This window comes from Scomber japonicus, chromosome 21 (genome assembly GCF_027409825.1).
Source record: "Scomber japonicus isolate fScoJap1 chromosome 21, fScoJap1.pri, whole genome shotgun sequence".
Lineage (NCBI taxonomy): Eukaryota > Metazoa > Chordata > Actinopteri > Scombriformes > Scombridae > Scomber > Scomber japonicus.
The window spans coordinates 23919934-23947932 of record NC_070598.1 but is presented as its reverse complement, the minus strand read 5'-3'; the positions used below and the strand labels follow the sequence as shown (position 1 = coordinate 23947932).

General features: G+C 39.3%; 1 protein-coding gene across 1 annotated transcript; it reads left to right on the top strand.

Annotated features, from left to right (window-relative positions):
- lancl2 (LanC lantibiotic synthetase component C-like 2 (bacterial)) lies at positions 1-27989 on the top strand. The gene is made up of 9 exons (XM_053342396.1): positions 1-165; positions 7772-7889; positions 7969-8176; positions 8329-8476; positions 18677-18823; positions 22548-22730; positions 26315-26491; positions 26655-26727; positions 27712-27989. Exons 1-9 carry the CDS (start codon positions 1-3, stop codon positions 27786-27788), a joined length of 1296 nt encoding a protein of 431 aa, XP_053198371.1. The 3' UTR covers positions 27789-27989.
- The last annotated feature ends 10 nt before the right edge of the window (positions 27990-27999 follow it).

Genomic DNA, 27999 nt, shown 5'->3' with positions numbered 1-27999 from the left:
ATGGGAGATAACATGTCTAAGCGGTTGAAGCTGATCTCAGTGACAGAGGCAGAGATGGAGGAGCGCTCTTTCCCAAACCCTTACCCCGACTGGGACCAAGGACTCCACACTTCCAACTCTGGAGCTCAAGAAGACAATAACGAACCATTTGATGCAGACGGAAAGGTGAGAGACTGTTTTTATAACTATTAATATTCAGTTTAAGAACATGACGTACCAAGTTAGAAAGTAGTGCTAACATGAGTGATGCTGGCCTGACGTTAGCTGTCAGTGTGAACACTTGTTAGTATTTATAGTGTGTGTATTGTGTAAGGACTCATTCTGGGGATGTTTGTGTCATTTTAAGAGAATGGCGTCAAATACAGTAGCTTGGGCTTCACTGAATGTAGCAAACATGCTAATATAACACTTACCGCGGCTCACTAGCATAATTAATGAAAGTATTGGAGGTTCAGCTGGACAGTTTACACTCACAGGTGTTTCGGTTTAACTGGTGACCGTGTTAACTGGTGACTTTCTCACATTTCAAGATATGTTACGACCATACGACAGGTGAATAACTTAACTGACATAAATGCTGAGATATTTAGATATATCATAGATATTAGGCAAGGCAAGGCAGCTTTATTTATATAGCTGCCTTTAAAAATAAAACCCAATAATAGTAAAAATTGGAAACATTAAAACATACAATTAAAAACTAAAATCCCACTAATAATAAAAATAAAAACAAAGTACAGAAAAATAGAAAACAGAGAAAAATAAAATAAAAACTAGAATAGAATAGAACATTAAATATAAGATTGCAGATTTCAGTTCTGCTGGTAGTTTGTTCCAGTTGTGTAAAAGCTGCTTCACCATGTTTAGTTTGAACTCTGGGCTCAACTATCTGACCTGAGTCAGTAGATCTCAGAGCTCTACTGGGTTTATATTCTACTAACATGTCATTCATGTATTCTGGACCTAAACCATTCAGTGATTTGTAGACCTGTAGCAGAACTTTTAAACACACAGTATGTATTTAAAAAGGATTAAACTGCAAAGGCTTTCGTGAAAGTCACCAGTTAACACCGTCAGTCACCAGTGGCCACTTCATTAGATACACCTGTGCAATCTAATCCAATCCAATACAACAGCTCTGCTATAAATTGTAACATTTGGAAGTTTATACATTTTCAGTTTTTGTTAACATTGTCACAAAAGAGACAATTCTACTATGTGTTTACTACTGAGGTGGTACTAAGAGGTGGTGGGGTGAATTATATTGACTGGTGTTCCTAATATTTTGCATGCTCTGATGTATTGTTAATGGAGTGGACAAAATATTAGTAACACCATTAATTATAATGCACCATCATCCACTATGACCTCAAGAATAAACATCGCGTAGAATGATCGCCTTTTGTAAACAAAAACTGGAAATGTATAAGCTTCATGAATATATCATTTTTATAGCAGAGTTTTTGTATTGGATTGAATTAGATTGCACAGGTGTACCTAATGAAGAGGCCAGTGAGTTTATATTCACCCAATTTAACCTCCTCATAGCTGACTTTCCTGCTATCACTATCAGTGTTATGGTTCACACAACTGTAATCATTAAGTCTTAAACACACCTGATTAATTTTACTGCAAACGATGAACAACCACATCACACCTTAAACCTGCCCTGACTGCCTGGCTGGGATTGTGTGTGTGTGTGTGTGTGTGTGTGTGTGTGTGTGTGTGTGTGTGTGTGTGTGTTATGGAAATGTGTATTTTTGTCTGCATATGTAAGTAATTGTGTTTCTCTGTATTTGAATGTCAGGTGTTGATGTTGATGTATAAAGTGTGTGTATATAATTGGGTGGGTGAGGATAATATAATACAATGACAACTGATAGTATGGAAGTTAGTGGTCAAGCAATTTAAGCAGATTAAAATGTATGTAATTTAATTTCTAGAAGGAATGACAAATATGTTGACAGGTTAATTGTATTGTGGTCTTGCTCACCTCAAGAAAAAAACAAGAAAAGAAAATAGTCCCACAAGAGCAGCTAATGGACCACTGATGATGTGCAGGGAAACAAATATGAGCAATCTGTAAATCATTTTATTACACAATTAGAATACATAGTGATTAAATGTTAAAGACTACATGGTTAAACTTGAATCTACCTGGTACATGGATCTACTTTCCTATTGGCACCTTCAACCCAGTGGCACCCGTTACACTAAATAAAAATATTGAGGACATTAGCTGTAAAATTCATGAGTCTCACCTTACTGTACAATGTGCTGTAGAAATGTCTGCTTCACACAAACACTACATAGTTTAGTGGCATTAGGTTTGTGATGGTTAAAGCTTCACACACTGAGTTTGAAGTGCAGTGGCAGAAACAATCCTTGTATATAAATATAACTCATCCATCCATCCATCCATCCATCCACCTATTTATTTAATATATTCATTCCAGCCAGTGAGAAACGATGGGTAACCCACAAGGTGCAGACGTGCACATCTTGCAGTAGCAGCTGAGAGTCTTTGGGTGCTCACCTGGTTGCAGAAACAGGCCCTGGTATCTATACTGCATGTGCTTCTCTTTGATCTCTCTTTGAATGCTAGAGGTCTGTTTGATTCGCTCTTTGTATGCCCATTATTTTTCAGCCCCCCCCCACCAACTTCTGAGCATGTGAATTAAAGCACATCACAGGAGAGAGGGAGTGCTGCTGTCCTGAATATCAGCACAGCTGGGATTCTGTTTTTTTTATTTATTTTTTTTACTCTCTAATATCTGAATCGGCCTTCAAAAATCCAATCTTGGTCAGGCTCTGTTCTTGTGAAACAAATCCTGTCTGTCACTCTTTCCTCCACCATTGATCCCTTCATCCATGGATGGATGTACTGTAGCAGTGTGAGGACAGAGGACAGACTCTGCTCAGGCTCTTTGGCTTTTACCCTTTAAGGTTGTTTCTTGTGTTAAGACTGGACTGAATGTATAAAATATTTTCTGACTCACAAGCTAGTACTTTATCTTCATAAGAAAACCACCAGCATAAATAATTACAATTTTCAATTTTGTTTTAAATTCTATCCTTGATTTAAAAAATGCTACTGATTCTAGTTCCAGTTTTACATTTCAACATTTTCAAAAGATTTTTTCATTTATTATTGATCCCCTCCAGGTTGAAATTCAAAAATGATAGATGCTTTATTGTCATTGCATATTTCTTTGAGAGCAGTCACACAACAGCATAGATAAAATAAAATAAAATAAAAGGAGTAAACATAAATAAAAGGGATAAGCAAAAAATAAAAGGAATAACAAGGAATAAAAAGTCAGAATTTCTATTAAATATAAAGTACAGTGCAAGTCCAGTAAAGTTCCAGAGTCCATATCAGGCTTCCAACAGAGCTTTAACCGCCCTGGAGAAGAAGCTGAAAAATAAATGAATAAACATAAAATAAATACAATAAACAATCTCTGTGTAAAATAATCTGCAATCATATAAATCTGCACTATACACATAAATTCCTGATACTATATACAAGTGTGCAATGTTCCTGGGATTACAAAGTAAAGTTCAATATAAGGACAGCCTCAGTCTTATTAGTGGGAATGGGAGCTACTGGGAGCTGTGGTGTCATGCAGTCTGATGGTTGATGGGATGAAAGAACCCCCAAGCTCTTTAAGGCACGTGACTGGATGAGTCTGCTTTTGCTACAACTAGCACAGCACTTACTGTATACAGTATAGTTTACAATGCTAATGTTGGGTGGCGTTACACTTTGAAATTCAATGTAATTTTTGAAATAACGGCTCCTTCATTTTAGTCCAAGGTAGACAAAAGCTGCTTCTCATTTCTAGTTAATGATTGTCTGTTGTGTCTGTTGTTACTTGCAGATTTGATCAACTGTAGCTTGCTAGCTAAGATCACTGCAGCTCTATTAGCTGGTTGAATGCTCTCCAGCTGAGGCATTAGGCGCGACAAATGATAGTTTTATCCTGAGTAGGGTATCATAACCAACCAGAATGACATGCTCTCATGCAAACAAAGCACTTTTGCTTTGAGACTAATTTTACTCAACAGAAAATAACAAAAACTAATTCACAAAGAGACAGAAACACTTCTGGCTTTCTATTCACGGACGAGCCCCCAACTGTTAGGACCAGCTTATAGTTCTACAACAAAAGAGGGAGATGCATGCCAAATTTAGCATTAACACACCCACACCTGTTCAAGTAAATAACAGTAATAACTGCATTGGGGTGTAAAAGTCAGTATCAGTGATGTTTGAATGTGTGAGGTGCATGTTATCAGTGTAAAACAGAACCAGAAACGGTAACAAAAACAAACCAGACTTGGCAAGTGAGGAAGCAATCAGAGAATTGGAATCAGAGCAGGCAGGCTTAAGTTTAAGGTTTTCACAGTTAGTACTCAAGGAACCTCCACTCCACCCATTCAAGCACCTGCAACATACAAACACACACCACAGGACCAGATGCAGTAGGCTCTAGAGCCTTCACATTGGACAAAAACTGAAGCCAGCAACAAGATTAGAGTGTCAGAATTGATTTACCTTCTCACGCCTCGTATAACAACTTCCACAATTGTTTCTGCAATGTTGACCAGCAGGTTTGTGCTATTCTATGCAGACCTTACAACATGGCAAAACAAAAAAAAAAGGAATGATGTTGTCGGTGCTGCTCATGCTGTGAGGTGGAACCGTGAAACAGAAGAAAGGTTGGTGTTGGAGTTATGACAAGCGGACATTCTTCTTACATTCTTGTTCCTGGAAGTTGGACCCTAGCACTTTGACTATGGAGGTTTTGTCCTATCTTTATTCAAGAGCATGGTATATCAATTTTTACTTCGTAGAGCATCCAGTACAGGCGGGTAGTCTTTAACTGGGTTCATTCAGTCCTGCTCCCCAGGGCTTTATTAAATATATTTCCCTTTCCCTTGCCTTCTTTATGACTTTTGGAATAAAATAATAATTAATTTATACACCAACGTCTCGTATAACAACTTTCACAGCAACAAGAAAGGTCGGTGGCGCTACGACAGGCACACCATTTGTTTATTTACACTCTCGGTGCTGGAAGTTGGTCCTCCACCAACCTTGACACAATGCTGGTCCTGAATGATGGCAAGCTGTGATTGGTTGGGTACCAGCAGAATCTTTCATGTCTCTTGGCCAATTCCAAGCAAGAATTTATGACTCTATAATCATCTAATTTGTCACAGTGACATCTTATCAGACAAAAAATATAGTCTAGTCTACAGCTGGCATTACATTACAGCAGACAGGCACACTGTGGAATCCATTCCTTGCACACAACCCTGTCTTTACATATGAAGTATGTCCTGAGTTCTTTACTTCAAAGTCTTGAGAAATCTAAAGTTTGACAAGCTTTTTCTTAGTTTCTTAGGTTCTTAGGCTTTTTCTTAGGTTACTTTAATTGAACTCTTGAGCCATTTTGAGCAATCACTAATGACCAAGATTGTTAGTTACAGGCCCCTGTTACTTTACTCAACCTTATATCCTATCATCCATTGAGGAACATGGAGTGCAGCTTGTGAACAACTGTCTGCACATGACTGGCTTTCAGCAGCAGAGGTTGGCCAGAGCTGAGAAACCTATTCTCTAAGCGGTTCTTGTTAATTTATCAGGCCAATGGATAGGAGTAAATGGGCCTTGAGTCCAACAAATAGCTCCGGCGTTCCTCGTGCACTCCCTGATTCCCATCTGTGTTTATTTGAAGAGGTGGCTAGTGAGAGACAGAAATCTCTGTGCCTGCTTTGATTCAGGAAGCTTCCCAGCTCTCCTTCGCATATAGTTCACACTGTAGACAGAGTGTGAACGGAGCCTGTAGAGAATTAATTAACTCCATATCCACCATCAAACTGAGCTTTGAAGCAGAAGTCTGACCCATGCTGTTCAATCTGTAAAGGGTAAATGGAGCTTTGAGTCTTGTGGAAACTAACCTCATTAACATAGTATGTTTGTTGAAATGAATGGTAAAGATGAAGACTTTTTGGGTCATAACCTACTGGCTGATATCTGAGCAATCATCAGGCTTACCACTGCTGACGGTACATAACAGACAGGACACACGTTCAGGCCTCTTATGGTGTCTGGAGGTAATGAGACAGAAGTAGACTTGAAGCTCATTGGTCTACTCAACCAGTTTATGATGTGGCGTTTCTTCTTCATGACCTCTCCTTGATCTACTGCGTCTTGGATTGTATCTCATTTGTACATCGCTGTGGACAAAAGTGTCTGCCAAGTGAATGTAATGTTTGTTTCTAATGTGTTACTGATAACACAGCCAATATCACAATTATGTAATGCAGAGATTTGATCTGATGATGATTCATTTGTAATTTGGAAGCACACTAACATTTAGCCATGATAAACTGTTTTCATTAAGATGTGACTGTTACTGCGCAACTGTACATGGATAAAGTTGATTACTTTACTAGCTGATTGATGGATTGACAGTAAATTAACAATTTTCTATTTTAAATGCTGGTATTGTTCAGATAACACTGTGGGTTCTGTAAAGTATAACAGTGTTTTTCACTATTTCATGATATTTAGTGTAGAAGAGAAATAACTGATTAAATGAAAAAAATAAACAATTGGTAAATTATTAATGAAAATACCCCATGCTAGTTAATATGAAATGTGTGTATGTGCAAGAAGTTGTGTTCACTTAAAGCAATGATGTGTCAGTGAAGCATTCAGATTGACCTACTGGACAGTAGAGTAGAGAACTGGCAACCAGTTCCAAAACATATCTCAGTAAAAAATAATACGATACGGGCAGAATCAAATATCACAATATTTTTGACCAAATACCTCTATCCATATTTTGACAGTATTGAAGGAATGACTATGGGTGCTTCCACAAAATATTTACACAATGAGATTTTTGATAAATAATCATCAGTAATGTGGATATAATGACTAAGTGGATAAAGGCAGATAATAGAACACTCTGTTAAGCTCAGAAAATTACATTTTTACTGTAATGCAGCCTTAAAAAGTAGGAAAAGACACTTATTCTATATCACCATATTATGATATTCAAACTCTAAGACGATATCTCTAAAATATCACAATATTGATATCATATCGATTTATTGCCCTGCCCTAACAAGCAGTTGTAATACAGTTTTCATTTTAATCACTGCCATTATTGAGAGGATATTTCTCTTGTGATGGTTCTCTGCTTTACATTGTAGGATAAGTTTTTTTCTGGACTATTTTAATACATCGTAATGCTGACAGGGGCACGTCAGCCAGAGCTCCAACCATTATTTTCATTATAGGTTACAGCTGATCATTTACTCAAGTCATCATTTAGTTTGTTCAGAATATCAGTAAATAGTTAAAAATGCCTGTCACAAACCTTCAGAGCCTGAGCTGACATTTAAATGGAGTGTTTTGTACGAGCAGTGATTGGGAACCAAAGAGAGTTAGTTTACTATCATGACTGAACTGAATAAGAAAGCAACAGATAATTACATTTGAGAGGCTGGAATCTATGAGGGTTTTCTTTCCTTTTGCTTAAAATGATTCAAACCATTAATAGTGGTATTAGAAAGTTATCCACTAATGGATTAATTGTTTCAGTTCTAATGTCAGTGTCATATTAAGACAGACTTACAAATTCTAATCTGCCCCTTTTATGAAGCATTAAGGTGGAATTTTTCCCCTTAATGAGTATGGCTAATTAATATTTTGGCTGTTAGTTATTAATCTGCTCTCTGTCCTCCTTAGTTGAGTGCGGCCTTCCAGAAGAAGGTCCAGAATAAGATCAAAGACCTCCTCCAGCAGATGGAAGAAGGCCTGAAGACTGCCGACCCCCATGACTTCTCTACTTACACTGGCTGGACAGGTCTGTCTGTGAAACTGCAAAGATATGACAGTTCCATGTGTCAGGTTCAGCCAATCACAGCTTACCCTTTCCACTACAGGCATCGCCTTGCTGTACCTGCAGCTGCACCGCGTGTCCCATGAGGCATCCCACCTGCAGAGGGCTCTGGACTACGTGAAGAGGACCATGAGGATCCTGAACGGCCGCAAAGTGACGTTCCTGTGCGGTGACGCGGGGCCGCTGGCGGTGGGAGCAGTGGTCCACCACAAACTGAACAACACTGCTGACAGCAAAGACTGTCTCTCCAGGTACGTAGCTGGGACTAGATTGTCCAACATGGTACATCAAACATGACAGCAGCTGGGCAGATGTCAGTTTCGCTCTGTGTTTTTGGCTATGTCCACAGTCCAAAAATATCTGGAGCCACATATTTAACTTTAGGCCCTTTTTTGTCTGGCAGGCTCCTCCAGCTGCAGCGCTCTGTGCTCAGTCCAGACTCTGACATGCCAGATGAGCTTCTGTACGGGCGGGCCGGCTATCTTTACGCTCTGCTCTACATCAACAAAGAGCTGGGAGCTGACACAGTGGATGAGGACACCATTACAAAGGTGAGACACACACATGTAGTGCAAGGTTTATCTCATGTCTATGTCAATAACCCTTACATACTGTTCATGTTCTGACTCATAATTCACATTCATAAATTCACCATCAGTCATTAATACATGATTAATCCTTAATGAGAAGTGTTTTCTGTTTGTTTATGGAGGAAAAAAAGACATTCACAATTGTTATATTATGCTCCAGGATAACATCTTATAGAATATGAAGAATACAAAATGTTTGAATTTGACCCCTTCTGTTCAGTCTATATATGCTGCCCTTGGGTCAAATTCTGCAGAACTCTAATGTAGACTATCACAGTTATGCAGATGACACACAGATATACCTAACACTGTCTCCAGATGACTACAGTCCAATACAGTCACTGTGTCACTGTTTAGAGCAAGTCACTAATTGGATGAACCAAAATTTCCTTCAATTAAATCAGGACAAAACTGAGGTCATTGTTTTTGGCAATAAAGAGAAGAGGATTGCTGTCAGTAAACATCTCGAGTCACTCTCTCTAAAAACTAGGGACCAAGTCCGAAACCTTGGCGTGCTGATAGACTCAGATCTGACTTTCAGCAGTCACATCAAATCAATCACCAAAACAGCCTTCTATCAGCTTAAGAACATATCCAGAGTGAAGGGTTTTATGTCTCAAACAGACCAGGAGAAGTTGATTCATGCTTTCATCTCAAGTAGACTCGACTACTGTAACGGTCTTCTGACTGGACTCCCACAAAAAAGCATTAAACAGCTGCAGCTCATTCAGAACGCTGCAGCTCGAGTTTTAACCAGAACAAAGAGATCAGAGCACATTACTCCAGTTCTAAAGTCTTTACACTGACTAACCCTAACCCTGGTCTACAAATCACTGAATGGTTTAGGTCCAGAATACATAAATGACATGTTAGTAGAATATAAACCCAGTAGAGCTCTGAGATCTACTGACTCAGGTCAGATAGTTGAGCCTAGAGTTCAAACTAAACATGATGAAGCAGCTTTTACACAACTGGAACAAACTACCAGCAGAACTGAAATCAGCCCCAACTGTGAACAGTTTTAAATCCAGGTTAAAAACACTTCTCTTCTCCTGTGCTTATGATTGAGCTCTTTTAAAGCAAAATGGTGCATTTTAATTCTATTTTTGTAAAGTTGGGGCAACATTAGGAAAAGTTTTAAAGCAATGGGACAAATTTGACCCTGAACAGTATGTAAGGGTTAAAGGTGCAGTGTGTAGAATTTAGCGGCACCTAGTGGAACAGACTTGGCAGAAATAGAATATAATATATCAAAAGTATGTTTTAATTAGTGTATAATCACCGGAAAATACGAATTGTTCTGTTTTCGTTGCTTAGAATGAGACCTTTCCGTCTAGAAAAGGAGTGGGTCCTCTTCCATGGAGCACCACCATGTTTCTACGGTAGCCCAGAATAGACAAACCAAACACTGACTCTAGAGAGGACCTTTTCACTTTTTCACATCTTCTCTCTCTCTGTTGTAGAGAAGGTTTTAAATATGTTTAGAAATCACCTTCATATGACAGACAACATGTTTCTCAGTGAGGCCGCTGTTAGAACCATCTGTTAGACATGGAGCAGGGACAACAATGAGGTGCAGCCAGGGCACAGTGGATAGTAATCCCTCCACACACACTATCTGACTATGATTTTAAGCATGCTAACACACACTGGAGAACCTGCAAGACCAGCTGTCCCCTCTGGTAAAGTGCCAGGCCCAACCACATATACTTCACACGTACACACACACTCTTACACACAGGGAACAGAAGGACTGAGAGAGCAGGCTACGGTCGCGTTTTATATGAATATTATGATGAGTAAGCAAGGAGTAAAATATCCTGCAGCGCTTCACTACTGTTTACCATCATCTGTGTCTCTGTATCTGTCACCAGCACAGCAGCACTCTGCAGGCTTTCTGCTCCAGGCACCTAAAGACTTCTTTTTATTTTCTTATTTTCCCGGGCCTTTCACCTTGGTTTAGTTGTCTCTGAACTATTTGTGAGACTCTTTTCCTCTTTGAAGATTTCCTCTCAGGGTTTTATTCAGTCTATTTTTATGTGTCTGTTCAGCCTGCTGTACGTAGTTTTGTGCTCGGGCTGGTTGTGAGCGCTGAGTTTTCCTCTCTTTTTCGTTGCTCACACTGCAAGCTGTCAAACTTTCAGCTGAGGTTAATATTTTTGTGTTTTTTCCTCTTGCAGTTTGATTATTTACTGGGATTGCAGCCAGATACAGTATCTCCAGTTTGTGGCTGCTCCAAATTGGGGGGAAAATGGAAAAAAATACTGTGTGTGTGTGTGTGTGTGTGTGTGTGTGTGTGTGTGTGTGTGTGTGTGTTAGGAAATGTCAACCCTGCTGTCAGCCAGCAGCAGACTGTAATGTCAGGGAGCCTCTGTCCAGTCTGGTTCAGATCTGGATTTGGCTGCTTGACTGAGAACGAAAAATCTAGTCTTTCAAGTTACTATCACAGCCTCATCAGTAGAAGGCTAAAAAGTGGACAAAATGATAAGCTTCAAGGGGACATTTATTTGTAGTTTTGTATATACTGTTATGATGTAGAATATTTATATTAAACATAGACATTGATGTCAGCTCATCGTGCATGTAAGCTCGGTTGCTATGATTGTTGCTAAGGTTTTCCATGTGTTGTCCACTCTCATATTTCAGCTCAAACATGTACAGATGTGATTTGAGAAGTTGACATTTTGAGTAAAGGATGAGATAAAAGTAGTGAAATCCTGCTGCTATACTTTGTTGGTGTAGCCATCTGAGCCAATTGGAAGTCAGCTGAGACGCAGCTTCTGGAAGATGACCAATCAGAACAAAGTGGAGAGAGTGTAGCGCCAGATTAAAAAAACAGAATTATAATGTGCAGAATATGGCCTCCTTTAAAGCTGAAAAATATTATTCATAATATAGACATTTGCCTCATTGTTAATATGAAGACACTGATCATTTGTCATCATTTATATTTATATATTATTTTATTGTAGACCAAACAGTTGTACAACAGCACAAACTAACCAAGCAGCACTCCCTCCTCCTTTTTGCAGACTGAAACACACACTGAGCTCATCAGTCTTTGTTTAAAATGAATTTAATAGCTTAAAAATATATTGGCTTAAGTTCTGGTGTATTCACAATTACTACTGTACTTTCAAAATAAAAAGATGTAATCATACATTCACAAAAGCCTTTCACTATAAACACTGTGATATTTGCATCAGACAGCTGTTTCAGCCTGTCTATGTATATTGTATCTGTCCCTATTAAATAAACCATAATAATTAAAATACGCTGTCTGCATGCTGGACTCTAAAGTTATATGAGGTCACACAGCAGCTCTTACTGCTTCTATCAGCACATACTAACAGACAGCACTGACAACCAAACCTCTGAGTACGTGCCTGTCTCTCCCATCCTCAGTCTTGACGCTGCATCCCACTCGGCATGCAAATGAACAAGAATGAATTAACACTTCAGTCAGTCAGTCAGTTAGTTTTGGGTGTGCTCGGCCAGTCAAAGCTCAGAGCTCGCTGATTAGATTCAGCCTGTTCAAATCTTTGATCCTGGCGGTGACGAATCCCACTGGCTCCAGTTTGTTTGCAGTGATTAATTTATTCTGCAAACTGATTAATTCCCCCTAAATTACATTTTCTGCCTTCAGGAGAGACAGCTGATTGCTTACTGAGGCTTTTGTGTGCGTGTGTGGGACAGAGAGAGAGAAATGTGGATGTTTGGTGGGTGGTGCCTGCGATGTCAACTGACAAAAAGAGTATTTGATGCAAAGAAGGAAGTATAGTATAAATCATTTAGACATAAGTCATAAACTTTATTTCTATAGCATCTTTCCAAACTGATGTTATAAGGTTCTTCACATAATATAATATTAACAGGATAACATACATAAAAACACAATAAAAACAATAATCAAGCATAAATATTGTGATATTTGACTTTGTCCATATTGCCAAGCCCCATGAGGCGCTGACTCAGCTGTTCTGATTCTGAGGGGGAGTTTGTTGCACAGTGTTCAGGCTCCAACAGTTTTAAGCCTGGACCTCAGAATGTTATTGGTGGATCTCGCTGCAGAGTAAGGTATTAGTAGGTGTTAAGAGTTGTGAAACATAAAGCGGAGCCAGACCATGTAGGGATTTGAAAGTTATTAATTTTTTTAGACATATTTTTATCAGCTTTTTTTAAACATACACAGCCACACAACAATACAAAACAGCTAAAATAATAAATATGAATAAATAAATATACTGAAGAAAATTGAGGTGGGTTAAAACACTGAGATAGATACAGGACCAGAAATAAGCGTTTTATTTTATATGGAGTTGCATTCTAAAAAGGTGGGGGAGTTAGAAGCTTGGCTCTGGTGGTTTGTCAGATTTCTCACAAATGTATCCGAGGAGCCACATATTGTCAGTCTCAATTTCTCAAGTTTGAGATACTACATCACCTCCTTGCATCCACTGAGTCCAGCCCAGAGGATGAGGAGACTTCCACTGGAGAAGGATCCATCGTCATGTCAACAGAGTATCGAATGTTCTTATTTAAGTTTAGTTCCAGATAGATTATTATTGCTTTCTCCTGCAACCCCAAAATAATAGCTATTAAAGGATCTGGCTGAATTGTCGATTTGAAAGTGTCTGATAGTGTTCTGCAGATTGAACTCCAGTAAGTGAACAGATTAGGACATTACCAGAATGAGTGTGCTAGAGAGTTATTAGTAAAAGTAACAGATGGGGAGACTGTGTAATTGAACCAGAACAGGAGTGATGTGTTCTCTACAGCAAGTGTTTGTAAGAAGCCTTGCTGCTGTAGATGGGCAACTGCTGCATTAGTTAGACAATTGAATAATGAATTACAATAGTCCAGATAGCAGAAAATGAGGGCGTGAATAAGGGGGAACATTGTTTTGGCTTTGGCAATATGTTTGATTTTGTAGAGAACAGGATTGATTAAGGCTCTTACTGTGTTTGTTGAAGTTGAGGTGTTGGCCAAAAACTACTCCTAGATTTTTGGCAGTGTGTGTTATGTTAGTTCTTAATAGAGCAAGATAGGTGGTGATGGTTGTCTGTGTTAAGTTGCAGGAAGTTGGAAACCATCCAGTCCTCAATGGCAGCAAGGCAGCAGTGCAGAGAATCCAAGTTTTTGAGTTTTTAGGGCTGAAAGAAAAATACAAGAGAGTCATCTGCATAACAGTGGTATGACACAGGGGTGAATCAGCAGATAACATGGCCAAGGTGGAAAAGATATAAACTGAATAATATAGAGCCAGGGACTAAGTTGTCAATGCAGCTCTGAGTTAAACATGTTCTGATGAGGAAGATGAGATGTCTTTCAGATTGCACCACTGGTCGATTTTACAACGTGCTATATTAAAGCCTTAATTAAAGATCATCATGTGCGTGAAGGGCGTTCACGTCTGCTTCTCACAGTGAATGCACAATATTAAATGAAGTTACACAAGCACTGAATGACAGGACAGTGGTCTCATTAAATTCCTATAAGCTCACATCCTGTATGATGTTTATCTGTGCAGTTGGCATTAATGAAAATATAGGGCAGGAGTGCTTGTGTGATTATCACTGTGGTCATAGAGTGTATTTTTTTTTTACCTTTTGTAATGCACCTTTAATCTCTCTCTGTACTGCTGTTGGCTGTATGTTAATCTGAATGCAATTATTTCAGACCTTTCCAGTGTTATTTTGCAGAAAAGTGACTCGGGCTGCTTATTCAGACGTGAAAGTGGCATGTTAAATGTTTGAAATCAGATTAATGTAACAAGGTGAATATTTGAAAGAGGCTTAGGAATGACGGGATGTTTAAATGATCATGCTGAGTGTAAATTTGCTCCATCATGAGGTAGCCACTGCCGCTGCTGCTGCAGAACCGTTTTCCTTTTCACTCTGTCTTCCATGGGGGACCGTACAAACTGCTGACTCAGAACTTCCCTCCCTCGTTCAGAACACACACACACACACACACACACGTATATATCCCATCCCTTTTATATGCATTGAGGTGGACTAAATACTAAAATATTAGAGCAACCCTTCAGCATAACCCAACACAATTGAACAGAAGCACAAACTACAGCCTCCAAAATGACTGTGAGATAAATCAACACTTCTCTAAAACAAACAAGATAAAAATGGAATATTATAATCCTCATGAATGCAGGATTTATTGCAGGGATGTTGTATTATACTGCATTCATTTTATCTAATGAACTGGTAAGTGAGTGTATTGTGCTCATAAATGTAAAAAGGAAATGCTTTTGAATCGTGCCTTTCTAGTCTTTTCACTACTCACTTTACACAATATGCTAACATTCATCCATTCACACACACATTCACTCACTGGTGAATGGTGGCTGCAATCCTGCTGATTAGGAGATAATCTAATCTAATGCTCATTCACACACACAGACACACACACACACACACACACACACACACACACACACACTGCGGCCGCAACCATCAGGAGCAATTTGGGGGTTCAGCATATTGCCCAAGGATACTTCCACATATGGACCAGTGAGGCTAGGGATCGAACCATCAATCTTCCAATTAGCGGACGACTGGATCTACCCCCCTGAGAGAAAAGGGTTTGATCTTTGGCTATTATTGAGATCAGCTGCTGACCTTCTCAGCCAATTTTGCTCCTCTCAGGGCTTGCTTGGCCTTCTATTACTTTCCCACATTGGCTCTTTCATTATTGAAGGCAGTGATGCATGTGTGTATGGCACAGTGTAGCCCTAAACACATTCCAAATGTCAATAGAAACTACCTTGTACAGAGTTCGCATTGTTAGGGTAAAGCCTTTTTATTTACTGTGCATGTATTCCTTGCACATATTCATTGTACTGACCTTTCATTTTAATGCCCAGCAGGACCTCTGATTCATTTAGCTTGTAGAACTGTGCTCAAACACAGGAAGGGCAAACTTAATGTAATTCCACATTTCCCACAATGTGATCTGCTAATGACTCATTTTAGCTTAATAGCTTACACACCAAGAAAGCAGTGCAATAACCAGAAATGGTTCTAAGTAGTGTTTATATATACATCCTGTCACGACCACATATTAGAGCTTCAACAAGACCTACAACACAGACTAAACTAAGCCAAGTCTAAACAGATGGCAGTGGGCTGCTTTATTAAAGGTGTTCACAGATTTTAGATCCAACGGGAGAGAGTTCCAAAGTGTAGCCAACACTTGAAAGTCACGGAATGCTTTAATTTTAAGCTTGGAGTGAGGACCAACCAACAAACCCTGATGAGAAGACCTCAGAGTGCTACCAGAGATGCACAGCACATCACTGATATAGGTAGATGTCCTAACATATAGAGCACTAAGAATTACAGAGATCTCCAAACTTGAAGAATATAGGATGATCATTTAGAACTAGTAATACTTTGTCAAACTGTTTCAAGCTACACCAGGCTGTAGTTCTGTAAAAAAGGTCTTATACTAAATAATAAGGTGAAGCTGCAACTGAGACGAATGAAACAAGTTGGAGTTACCAAAGTGTACTAAATCTGGGTGTATAAAGGAATCAGACAGGCTGGCTTAAGTGGATTAAGGCTGGTGAGTTAGCAACGTTTGTCATGGCTTTGGTCTTTGTCTTGTCCGGTGGATAAATGGCATCTCATGTTTTTGTGGATGACTGTATGTCTGTAAATATGAGTTGAATTCCAACAAATGAATACAGTGTAAAATCCCCATGACGAAGTGAAAGCATGTGTCAGGACTGCACTGAAAGCTGAGCTCAAATCAACACAAACTAAATTACCTGTGGTACTTGGCAGAGTCTGGTCTTAATGTCGATTATTTAGAACTGTGTGTTTCTGCAGTATATAATAGAATAAAATCCTCTGGAGATGGAAGTCTCTCCAACTGATCCATTACTGCACATAAATATTATTAACTGCTGTGTCACAATTTCATCTAATCTTTTTTCTCGAGAACAATAAATATCATAAATTGTATTTAATGCATTTGAAATTAACCCCAGCATCCTTATCTAAAATAAGCCCACAATCACCACCTTGCATCAGTAGATTGATGGATGCAGTTCTCTCAATATTTCAATGGGATTAATTGTTATAATTACTGTGGTCATATTGCAGAATGTCTTGCCATGGCATAATCCTGGCTGACACTGTGCAGGGAGCACAGTGTCTTGATGTTCAATTTACCAGTGTTGTAGTAAAAAGTTAATTACAAAAGACAAACTTGGGGTTATACTATAAAGGAGATGTGTATGCTTTATTATATTTTCATATCTTAAAGTCTAAGGCTGGCAGTTTTCTATATTTTTCTTGTGGTCAACAAATCTCATGTTTGGAGCCAAACCAACTATCCCACTTACAAGTGCGTGCATCCAAAGACTGATATATCGTATTCCTCTGTACTGTAGACCTCAGTTTTTTCCCAAAAACTATTAAAAACACATCAATGAGTCACACTGCTGCACTGTGTGACACGTTCCTTCACCCTGAAGAGCGTGGTTTCTTCATTTTGTTTAGAAATGGCTCCAAACAGTAACACGTATTTCTGTCTACAGAGCTTCACTAGCTTGTGGTGCTACATATCACAACCTCTTGACTTTGTTCTGAAGTTCTTTGAGAATGTATAATGTAGGACAAAGTCAAGAGGTTGTGTTATGTAGCGCGGTAAGTTAGTGAAGCTCTGTAAACAGGACTTTTCAGCTCATACTCATTGGCAGGTTATGCTATTTTTACTCTTTGGAGTCGTTTCTAAATATGCTAAAGTAAACCTGTCTTCGTTGATACAGAGGAATAAGATCTGTCAAGCTTTGGAGACACACACATTTCTTCACCAGTCTTAACCTGTGGTCTCATGGTCATTACAATATATAGACCCAAGTGTGAGTGGATGTCCTGAGACCATTAACTATAAAACCATCTATCTCTTAAAGTAGCATCTTTGAAAGAAAAAAGGAGAAGAGCAGGAAGTGATAAATGTAGTGTAGTGTCACTATATCACACTACTCTGGGTCAAAGATGTGTTTTATACTGTATGTTCAGAAGTGCTCCTACATGTATAAGTGGCTTTCCATTATTTTTCTGCCATATCACAGTCCTATACATATAAAACAATAAATCTGTTGATATATGAAATGGGTGAAGAATCATGAATCGAAGCAGCAAGAAGGGGTCTACTGGTCACATTAGTACCCCCAGGGGCCCCCAAACGACTTTTATTTCATTCTGTTGGATAATGCTGCTGGCAGGTGGGAACCTTGCAATTCCTCATTATGTTTTGGACATATTTAATTTCTGACAGTGACCATAATGATCAACATCAAGAGAATGGGTCAAGCCCTGTGTTGTATATCTGTAGGGTCCTGCAGTCATTGAGGGCCCCTTTCTGCTCAAGGGCCACTGGGCACTTGTCCAGATTGCTCATATGGTAGATCCGGCCATGCTGCTGGTGCAGTAGGTTGGATAGAAAGAATAACTGACAGTAATATGTCCACAGTGTGTGTTTGTCACTGAAGTTAGTGGAACATGTTTTTCTGCCTCTGCAGTGTTTACTCAGCATGAATTTGTTCTACATATGAATGTGGCAGGTAAATGGAAGCTCAGAAATGTTTGCACAAAACCACTTTTGTCAGAAAAAAAGACAAACATCACAACATAGATTACAGCAGCTGTATCTGTTCAATATTTATTCAATAAATCAAACTTTGTGTGGTTAATGTATGCGTAAGCTGGTGTCTATTCAGTCAAAAGATTGTGTATAAAATATGATGCATCACATAGAAACACACACACAGATAGTCTGGTGGGCTAGTGGTTAAGACACGCAGGATATCTTTATTGCATGTAATGCGAGGGGCATTACATTCCCCCTCATGCCTCCTCATGGTTCCTGTCTTCATCTACACTGTCACCTGTCCAATAAAGGCAGAAAAAAAAATTTCATTTCAAAATGTAATTTAAATTTCTGGTGATTGGTCCAGATTCAAACTGCTGGGCTCAGTAGAAGTTATTCAGGTTAATCACAATGAGTGAAACCTCAGCATACAGCTTTAGACGTAGCTTTATCAAGTTGTAGTAATTAGATTCCTAGAAATCAAAAGAGCTACCAGTCCTCCAGTCTGTTCCTTCTGTCATTTTCTCTCTCTCTCATCGTCAGGTGGTGACAGCCATCGTGGAATCGGGGAAAAATCTGTCAGCGGAGCAGAAGAAGACAGATCGCTGCCCTCTGCTCTATGAATGGCACAAGAAGCAGTACATCGGTGCTGCTCATGGCCTCGCCGGAATCTTTTACATGCTCATGCAGGTGAGGGGGGGGGGGGGGTGAATGAGTTCACACACCATAAAAACACTCACCATTGTATAATGCTGTTACTTTTGGCTGATTACAGCTTTGTCACACCCCCTTTGTCGTTACATGGAGACATGTCATGAGATTAATCTTCAGTGTTTTCATCATATTTTGGTTTCTTTTTATGTCTGAGAATCAAAGTGAGGAATTGATTAGAGCTAAAATGAAGAAGGCTCAGAAAAGAGATTTACAATCTAAAATCAAAATGTAGACCGTGAAATCTAGCTGACATGATCACACAAATCCAGATATGACATAGTGTTAATACTGTGGTTGTGATGTCGAGACATGACAAGATGGTAGAAATAGAAAGTCCCTGCAGTAAGGAGGCAGAGAAGAGTGTACCAGTGTCTCAGAGATACAGATCATCTTAGTTCTGCAGCTTAGAAAAACATTTTCATGCTAGTCTGGTTAATTGATATCTGATTGCTGATAGGGATAGTTTATAGAATAGTTACAGTAATGCATTTTTCTATGATGGAACCATTCGTTAAAGGCTGTTAAGATTCAGATAAAGTCATGCCTTCAGGTTCAGTTGCATCTGCTGCATCTGGAAGAGCTGCTGAAAGAAACAGCAGTATGACAGACATACTTTGGTTATATTGCAGGCCCCAGAGCATTTTTTTGTCACTTTTATTATTATGTATTATTTATATATTTATGTTTAATCATCAAATTTTTGGTATTGTCGTCATTATTTTAGTTTTTGTCCTGTTTAGTTTAGTTTAGTTTATTAGGAGACCCATTATATCATAAATGTAAGCATCTATACAGTCACTGATGTATAACGTGTCATTTTTAGGTATTGTAGTCATTATTTTAGTTTTTCTCCTGTGTATAGTTACAGACGTAGCTGTCTTGACTCTGGACGTGGCTGCCGTAACCAAGTCCTTTCCTGAGACAAATCAATAAAGTATATATCAATCTAAAGCACAACCAATCATGTGGCATTCTGAAAGTGCTTGCGGAGCTGTATTGGAGAGCAGTGAAATGAAGCAAGAGTTCTAAATTGCGCACTGCTACATTTTGATCTCAAAGCAGCCGTGATGCCTGTACTAACATTACAGGATAAATGATTCACATGGTTTCAGTAAGCAGCAGGTTTGACTGTAACTTAAATCTCTAATTTTACCTCAAAGGATATTTTCTTATATTGCAAAAAACATGGCCTAAATACTACAGCTAACAGACCAAGATATTAGCTGTTAAGATATTAATATTTGATGGTTTGGTCAAATTAAGGTCCCATTTCCCATAAAGCTTGTTGCAATAAGGACAAGGCTCTCAGCCAGAGGTTAGACACTCTTGGCTAAGATTTCTTTCGTTTTATGATGATTATACCACTGTGTTAATGTTAAGATGTATTAATGCTCAGCTGTTGGCCACATAGATCCTTAATTCTTAAAACTCTCCAGTGATTCAGCCTGACTGTTTGGTGAGTAAACCATCACTGGCAGTACACAGTCCAGCAAGAAAGATGAAGCAGTGAGCCAGCGGTTTAATGATGGGTTCATGTATAGTGTTTGGAGGAGCTGATCATTCTACAGTCAGATATTACATCACCGCTAACGGGGACGTTATAAAACCAGTAAATCCCTTCAATTGACAGATTTGATCAGACTGCAACCTGCAAATGATGATGAAGTATATCTCAATCTGGTGATATTATTACAGCTATGAACTGAGTTCTGGTGATGTGCCTCGAAAAGATCAAAAAATACATGCAGTATTTAGGAAACTGTGAATTCATGCTTGAGAGAAGTGACGGCAACATCAGAGAGCATACAAATGAAGTGAAGTAGAAGAAAACAGGTAATACATGATTTAATATGTGATTTTTCTCTTTGCACCTGCACCTGTGTTTTTATAGTTGCAGACATGGCAGACAAAGGGTGGTGCTGTACTTTAGGTGGAGCAGTGTTCACTGAGCTGATACAGTAAAGTGCCACTTAGAGAAAAATCCAACTACTGGATGAGATTGAATGATTTTGTAATGTGTTGAGGTCACTGAAATCAATCCACAGAGTCGGACTGTGTTGTGTCTCTTGTTCCTGTTTACGGATGTTCTCATTAACACACTGAACTCCTACTTGCTAGAGAATGAATAATTCATTCAGTCTGAGTGAACCTGCCAGTCCTTCCAGACCAGTTAAATAATCTGCTTTGTTTTTCAAGCTTGTTCAACTGTGAATTCAGAGCAGACTCAGTATTAGTATTTATCATTATATCATGTTATAATGTTGCTGAAGTGTCTAAAGATACAAAGAAACCAAACAGATCATTAGTAAAAAGAAAATTCTGCATTTCAAACTCACTCACACTTGACTGAATGGTAAAATAAATGACATCCTTTTTCATGTTCTGTTAATTAACTGTCCAAACTTTGCTTTTGACTGACAGTTTCTGCAGTTTGGGCAAACATTTTCTTCCTTGATGTTAGCAGCACAAGATTACTTCTACTACTCTCTACTTCTACTTAGTTGTGAGAATCCTTCTTTGTAGGCATCAAGTCCACAATATGAGTAGCTGCATTCATTATCTGTCTTTGTTCTGTGTTCTGTAGTTTTCTTCTTGTTGGTTAATTGGCCACAGACAAGGACAGATAGTTGAGACCCAGACCTGCTGCTGACAGTTTTTCTGCCTTTTTTAAGAAATTAGAGGCAGAAGAACAAATGGGTCCTGACTCAAACCAGGGACATTGTGACACATCTTATCTTAAACCTCTACACCACCACGATGCCCCATCTGTGTTAATGAGCTCTGACTCCCTCTTGCTTTCCTCCTCCTGTACAATAATGTAATTATCAACATCATCATGTCTATCTATCGACTTGTCATATGATGACCTTGATCTTTTTTTTTCACGTTAGCAGCTAAGAGTCTATCCATGTCACATTGGCTAAGCAAGTAGTGTCCTCCATTCCTCACTGTGTACAAATACTAGAAGTAAACATCTTCTATATACTACTCATGCTTATTGTCATCCTAGCTGGATACCTGACTTTCTGGCACTGCTTCCACTACCATAATCAGAAATACCTGCAACAGATGGTGGAAGGTGTGACAATTAACAACCCATCAATCAATGCAAAATCATACCATCACTTACTCTATAAACAATTCCCCTGCTAGCAGTCATTATCCAGCTCCAGCTCTGTTGCAGGTGTTGGAGAGGATGCAGCATATAGCCAGCATTCTTATGCCCACCTGGATATGTGAGCAGACTTAACGGAGCATCTCTTCCTGCTGCACTATCCATACAGCCTGGTCTATTTTTGCTGAGGCAGCCAACTATAAAATTGAATTGAGAATTTCTATAAATGCCTGTATTTATTGACAGTTTACATCAAACCCTGTGCCATAGCTACACATAGTAAATATAGTTGTTCTTCATTATTCTTATTTATTTTATATTCAGCGAAGTCGGTGAAGTAAGTGAGGGAATGCTGCCATTATCCTTCTGCTACATTCATTACAGTATTAAGGAAATAAAAAATAAACGTGTAATTAAAAGGATTCAAATACAACCACAAAGTATCTGTTATTAATGTGCTGCAAACAGGTATTCAGTTTGCTGATGTAACACAAAAAATGCAGCAAATAGCAAGACACTACCGTTTGAGAGAGAGTTGACCAGTAATATTGAAACTAAACTCTCTCTCTCTCTCTCTCTCTGCAGCCTGGAGCGAAGGTGCATGCAGACATGCTGTCAGAGCTGGTTCGTCCCAGCATCGACTACGTCCGCCATAAGAAGTTTCGTTCAGGCAACTTCCCGTCGTCGCTGAGCAACGAGACTGACCGGCTGGTTCACTGGTGCCATGGAGCACCTGGCGTCATCCATATGCTCATCATGGCTCATAAGGTGACACTGCTTTATACTTTGTACTGTGCAGCTCACATTAGTCAACACAGGGTGACAACAAGCAGCATCTGCCTGAAGTGACCAGACATCAAAGCCCAAACACATGAACAACACTGACACCCTGTGGCCAGAATCTGCACTGCATCCACAATGTATGCTGTTACATCTAATTTTAAAAAATGCAGTATTCAGCCATTTCTAAGTACACAACTTAAACATGTTTTTTATTAAACACACACTGCCGCCTGTCACTGATGAAGTGAATGCAGGAAGAGAGAGATGTGAGCAGATTGGAACAAAGCTGGGATATGAATGCACAGTCCATGTGTCCCCTTCCAGATTAAACACCAGCTATCTTTCATTTCAGTACACACATACACACACATACTGCAGCAATGCATTGTCGGCTAATTTCTTCTCTTCTTTGCCCATTAGGGAGCCACTTGGCAGCTAATGTGCTGCTATTCTGGCGTTCTCATTCCTCTCGCTAATGCAGAGACTCTTTGGCAGCACACAGAGAACAAAGCACAATGGGAGACACGATTGCTTATCACTGTCTCACTATTAACAGAACACACAACAAATCTTGCATTTGTTGTGGCAGGAGGAGCATCTGAAATGCTGCATTTATTTTGTCAGTGGACTGTTCAGGTCAGCTGGTGCAGCTGTCTGCATACTACGCCCCATTTAGAGCTGCTGTCATTCTGTTTTTTAACCTTTTCAACTGTGATTTCCTGTGAACAGGAGGTTACATGATAGGGTCAGTTTCAGAAAACACCTGGATATTCATGAAATCATTGTTTGAGCCATGTTAATGGATATCTGTTTATTACAGAGAGAAGTGATAAACAGCAGTTTGTACTGGTGTCCTTCACACAGGTGAGGCTGGTAACAGAAATCTGTCAAAGGCTGCAAGGAACCACATCACTCTTGTTGCTATGCAACACAAAGCCTATCAGCTATATGACTAGTTTCCTCACCTTAAAAAACCTATATTTTTGCCTTTAGGGGTAGAGTGTTTTTCGCTTTAGAGGCAGAGGAGGGGTTTCTAGCACAACTTCTCCTGCTTCCAAGGTGCACAGAGAAGAAAAAATAGTCTACAAAGGTCAAAGCTTTACAATAATGTAAAGTTGTTATATATACTACAAATGTGGATAGAGCTTTGACCTTTTCAGATATTTTTCATTTTGAAACAGGACAGTGAGCAGTTATTCTGATGTGTACACCAGAGAGCTGTGGTTGCACTTTTGTGCTAAGCTCAGCAGTGCAGGAGGACAGCAGCTCTGATGAAGCACTGTCTTGGAAGTTGACTGGCTGGAAGTTTAGTTGCTGGAAGTTGACTGTGTGGAAGTTGACTGGCTGGAAGTTGGCTGACTGGGAGTTGACTGGCTGGAAGTTGACTTACTGGGAGTTGACTGACTGGAAGTTGACTGGCTGGGAGTTGACTATTTGGAAGTTGACTGGCTGAAAGTTGGCTGACTGGGAGTTGACTATTTGGAAGTTGACTCGCTGAAAGTTGGCTGACTGGGAGTTGACTGGCTGGAAGTTGACTTACTGGAAGTTGACTGGCTGGAAGTTGACATACTGGAAATTGACTGGCTGGAAGTTGACTGGCTGGAAGTTGAAGGATATTTTAAACGTTCTTTGAAACAGTGAGTTGTTGACCATGCCTTAATGTGAACATTCACTGATGCCCTCTGAGTTAAAATGAAGCCACACTGGGCAAAACAACAGGAGCTATACTGGTACTGGTACTGAGTCCCCTGAATTCTGCATCTTCACCTGCAGGAAGAGAAACAGTCACTTCAGAGTTAGATTGACCAGTTTGGACCAGAAACAGTTCAGTTAGCTACAGTTATTATGAATCATGCCATATTGCTAACCATGATCTCTGTAAGTGGATACCAGCAGTCTGTAAGATATGAGCTCTTTAGGATCAGGTATAGATGGGGGTGGAGGGCAGCAACAGGATGCACACATTTGTTTCTAAAATGCAGAACACAGCACGTCACACCACGACTGGCAGATGCAGAGGCAATCGATAACTGGGTAGAACATTCTTTAAAGATCTGTGGAAATGATAATGAAGATGATTGATGTGGTTGAAGCGGAAAAGGAGAAATGTGAAACAGAGGATGAGGCAAATTATGTTTTGATTTAATCATTTAGATTAAAAAATGTGAGAAATGGCCACACATATACCGTAAGTCGACATTTCCTGGAGCCTGCTATGATTTGGCTCTGCATAAATAAAATTGAATTGAACTGATTTCTTAAATGACTAGTTTTAGCTGACCAAAAGTTCATAAGTCAATAATATTCAACTTACAATCCAGTTAAACAGAAAAGTAGCCAATCACATCTGAGAAGGATTGGTAGCTTTGTTTTGAAGGGATAATCAATTATCAAAATGACAATAATGGTAATGGTGGTTCATTTTCTGTCAAATTTCCAATTATCACTAGTTGATGTCAATTAAATGAGTGTAGACTGAAGTTTCTGTGTTCTCCTCCTCTACTGACACACTGTACAGCATCATATGAACCAAGCTTCCTTCTATATGTCATATTTGAGAGGTTGAGCTTGTGGAAGAGGAAGATGAGGAGGAGGAACTTCGACACAAATTGTTCTCTCCACATTACAAAGCAGCTCCATGAACACGGCCATCTGCTTTTCATGGCACAGCTTCCTGTCTGAAGCCAGCAGGGACACAGCGCTGCGGTGGGGTTGGCCAGCCTTTAATATCATATCTAATGAGACACACTGACGGATGTTCACACTGCCTCTCAGTTTGTCTCATCAGCTTCATACATGGCTGACAGGTCATGTCAGTTCTGTTATGAAACGAAGCATCTCTCCACTCTGGACTGGATGTATTACCTGCTAATGAGTTGTGGGCATGTTGAAACACTAACGTCTCTCCTGGGAAACATGCAACAACCTAAAGGCCTGCAGGAAAATGGTTTTCTATACTGTACAGCTTTAATGAGACTGAGGTTAAAGTTCTTACTGCCTGTTTCTGCATTATAGTTGATATTTTCTGTTTATAATTAGTCTTTGAATTATATAATTTAAAGCATAAAAATACAAGTAATGATTGTTTCCCTGAGATGTTTTGTCAGAGTAGAAAGACAGAATATTTTAAAGCAGAGCAGTTGAATACATTACAAAAAGGACTGTATTTTTGTGGTGTCACTGGTATTTTCTCCCTTGTCCATCTGTATGGTAATTTTATGGCCACAGGTAGGCCCACTTTCAAATTTTCACACAATTTTGGTGTAAATTGTTTTTTAGATGCCATGCTGAGAATAGATGTTTGCCTGTTGAAACAGAACAATGCCTGTTTGCAAAGCTGAGTCATTCAGATAGCCATTTGGTGATTTTATGAGCAAACCAATTTAATTAAACTCTCTTCAACTACCAGGTGTAATTAAATCAGCTTTAAATGAATGTTTAATGTAATTTCTAAAAGAATGTCAGAAATGTTTGAGCTGCTCCTTTTCTGTGTAGTTCGACTCTTCAGTTGATTTTTATTCTCTCATTTATTCTGACACAAATCTGCTTCCATACATGTGTCTTCCCAGGTGTTTAAAGAAGAGAAGTACTTAAAGGAGGCTGCAGAGTGTGGTGAGGTGATCTGGCAGCGGGGGCTGCTCAGGAAAGGTTACGGTATCTGCCACGGAACCGCCGGCAATGGCTACGCCTTCCTCTCCCTGTACAAACTCACCCAGGAGAAGAAATACCTGTACCGCGCCTGCAAGGTAATGATCAAGATAAAAAAAACCCGTCTCTATTAAACATGTTACCTAAGGTGTTGAGGTTGAAAAGGAGGAATTAAGAGCACTTCTTGCACCCTGCATGTGTTTTAGGCCAATATTTAATCAAGTAAATGAATGTTGAATTAAAGTTATTGCCCTCTTCCAGTTTGCTGAGTGGTGTTTGGACTACGGGACCCACGGATGTCGCATCCCTGACAGACCCTACTCTCTTTTTGAAGGTACCAAATACTATCCTTCAACTTCTCATCAGATTGACGTCAGAAAAACTACTTTGGCATTTCTCTTCCCTTCCTGGAATCACATCCTTTTTAATCGATACAATGGCAGGGTTGAGATTTGTGTAGTGAAAGGCCAATTATACAGCAGCCTGTGTGTGTGTAGAGTTAGAGTGGCCTTTCACTTAGCTGTAATGAAAGAATTAAGGACACGACCGGCGTCACAACAGAGCAGAAAAGCTCCTTTGAGTAGGAATGAAAGAGTGAGTGCACACAAGCAGGAGGTCTAATCACAGCTTTTACACTCTGACAGGGAACATAAGCAGACTCACTCACACAGATACAAAACACCACTTATGTGCTGGTTGTTCAAAATAATCTTACTTCAATAAATACTGGAAGGAATTGCTCTCATATGAGCCACACACAAATAGGAAGGTTTACAGTATGTGTGTTAAAACAGCATAGTGTTAAGTCAGTGTGTGGTGTGTTTATGTTGGAATATGCAGACAGCCAACAGGGTTATTAACAAGAAGAAAGAGTGGAACTATAAAGAAAACCAAAACAGTCTAAAGATGTATAGGCTTTATTGTGCTTTTAATATAAACTGTGACAAAAACGCATACATGACAATAAAATCAACCGAAATAGAAAATATGGCCTGATTAAATATACACATACATACATATATACATATACACACATATGCCATCTTCACCAAAACACTTGAACTATGTGTGTAAATGAAAATGACATCACATACCATTGATGCAACCAAAAGCACAAGATGTATGCAGATGATTCTGATATATGGGTCAGTGACAAATAATAGTCGGCAATATGAGCAATTCAAAAATATCTTAAAAATACAATCGACCACCCTCCTGCTTATGTCCTGATCTGTTAGTACAGTTAAATGAACTGATGAGCAGGAAACTACAAACTGAAATCTACAGCTGGAGGTAACACATGTGTTTGTCCTCTCAGGTATGGCGGGGGCCATCCACTACCTGTCAGAGTTGGCCACACCTGAAACTTCCTGTTTCCCTGCCTTCGAGCTTTGACCTGTAGACTTCGAGGGACTGAGGATGATGAAGGGGGAAGAAGGCCAGCTGTTTGGGAAGCTAAGATGAGCATTGGCTTGAGCTCTGGACACAGATGTATGAGTGATACAGCTTTCTGAAAAAGACTGAAAATGAAGATCAGTGATTGTTTGATGGATTTGATTGAAACCCTGTACAAAATCTTATTTTTTGGACAAACATACAGGTGCAC

Bases quoted from the DNA above. Each gene is read 5' to 3' on its own strand.
- lancl2 (XM_053342396.1), top strand. From the start codon at position 1: ATGGGAGATAACATGTCTAAGCGGTTGAAGCTGATCTCAGTGACAGAG. The intron at 8,177-8,328 runs GTACGTAGCTGG...TTTGTCTGGCAG, and splicing joins AGCAAAGACTGTCTCTCCAG to GCTCCTCCAGCTGCAGCGCT. The intron at 8,477-18,676 runs GTGAGACACACA...TCTCATCGTCAG, and splicing joins ATGAGGACACCATTACAAAG to GTGGTGACAGCCATCGTGGA.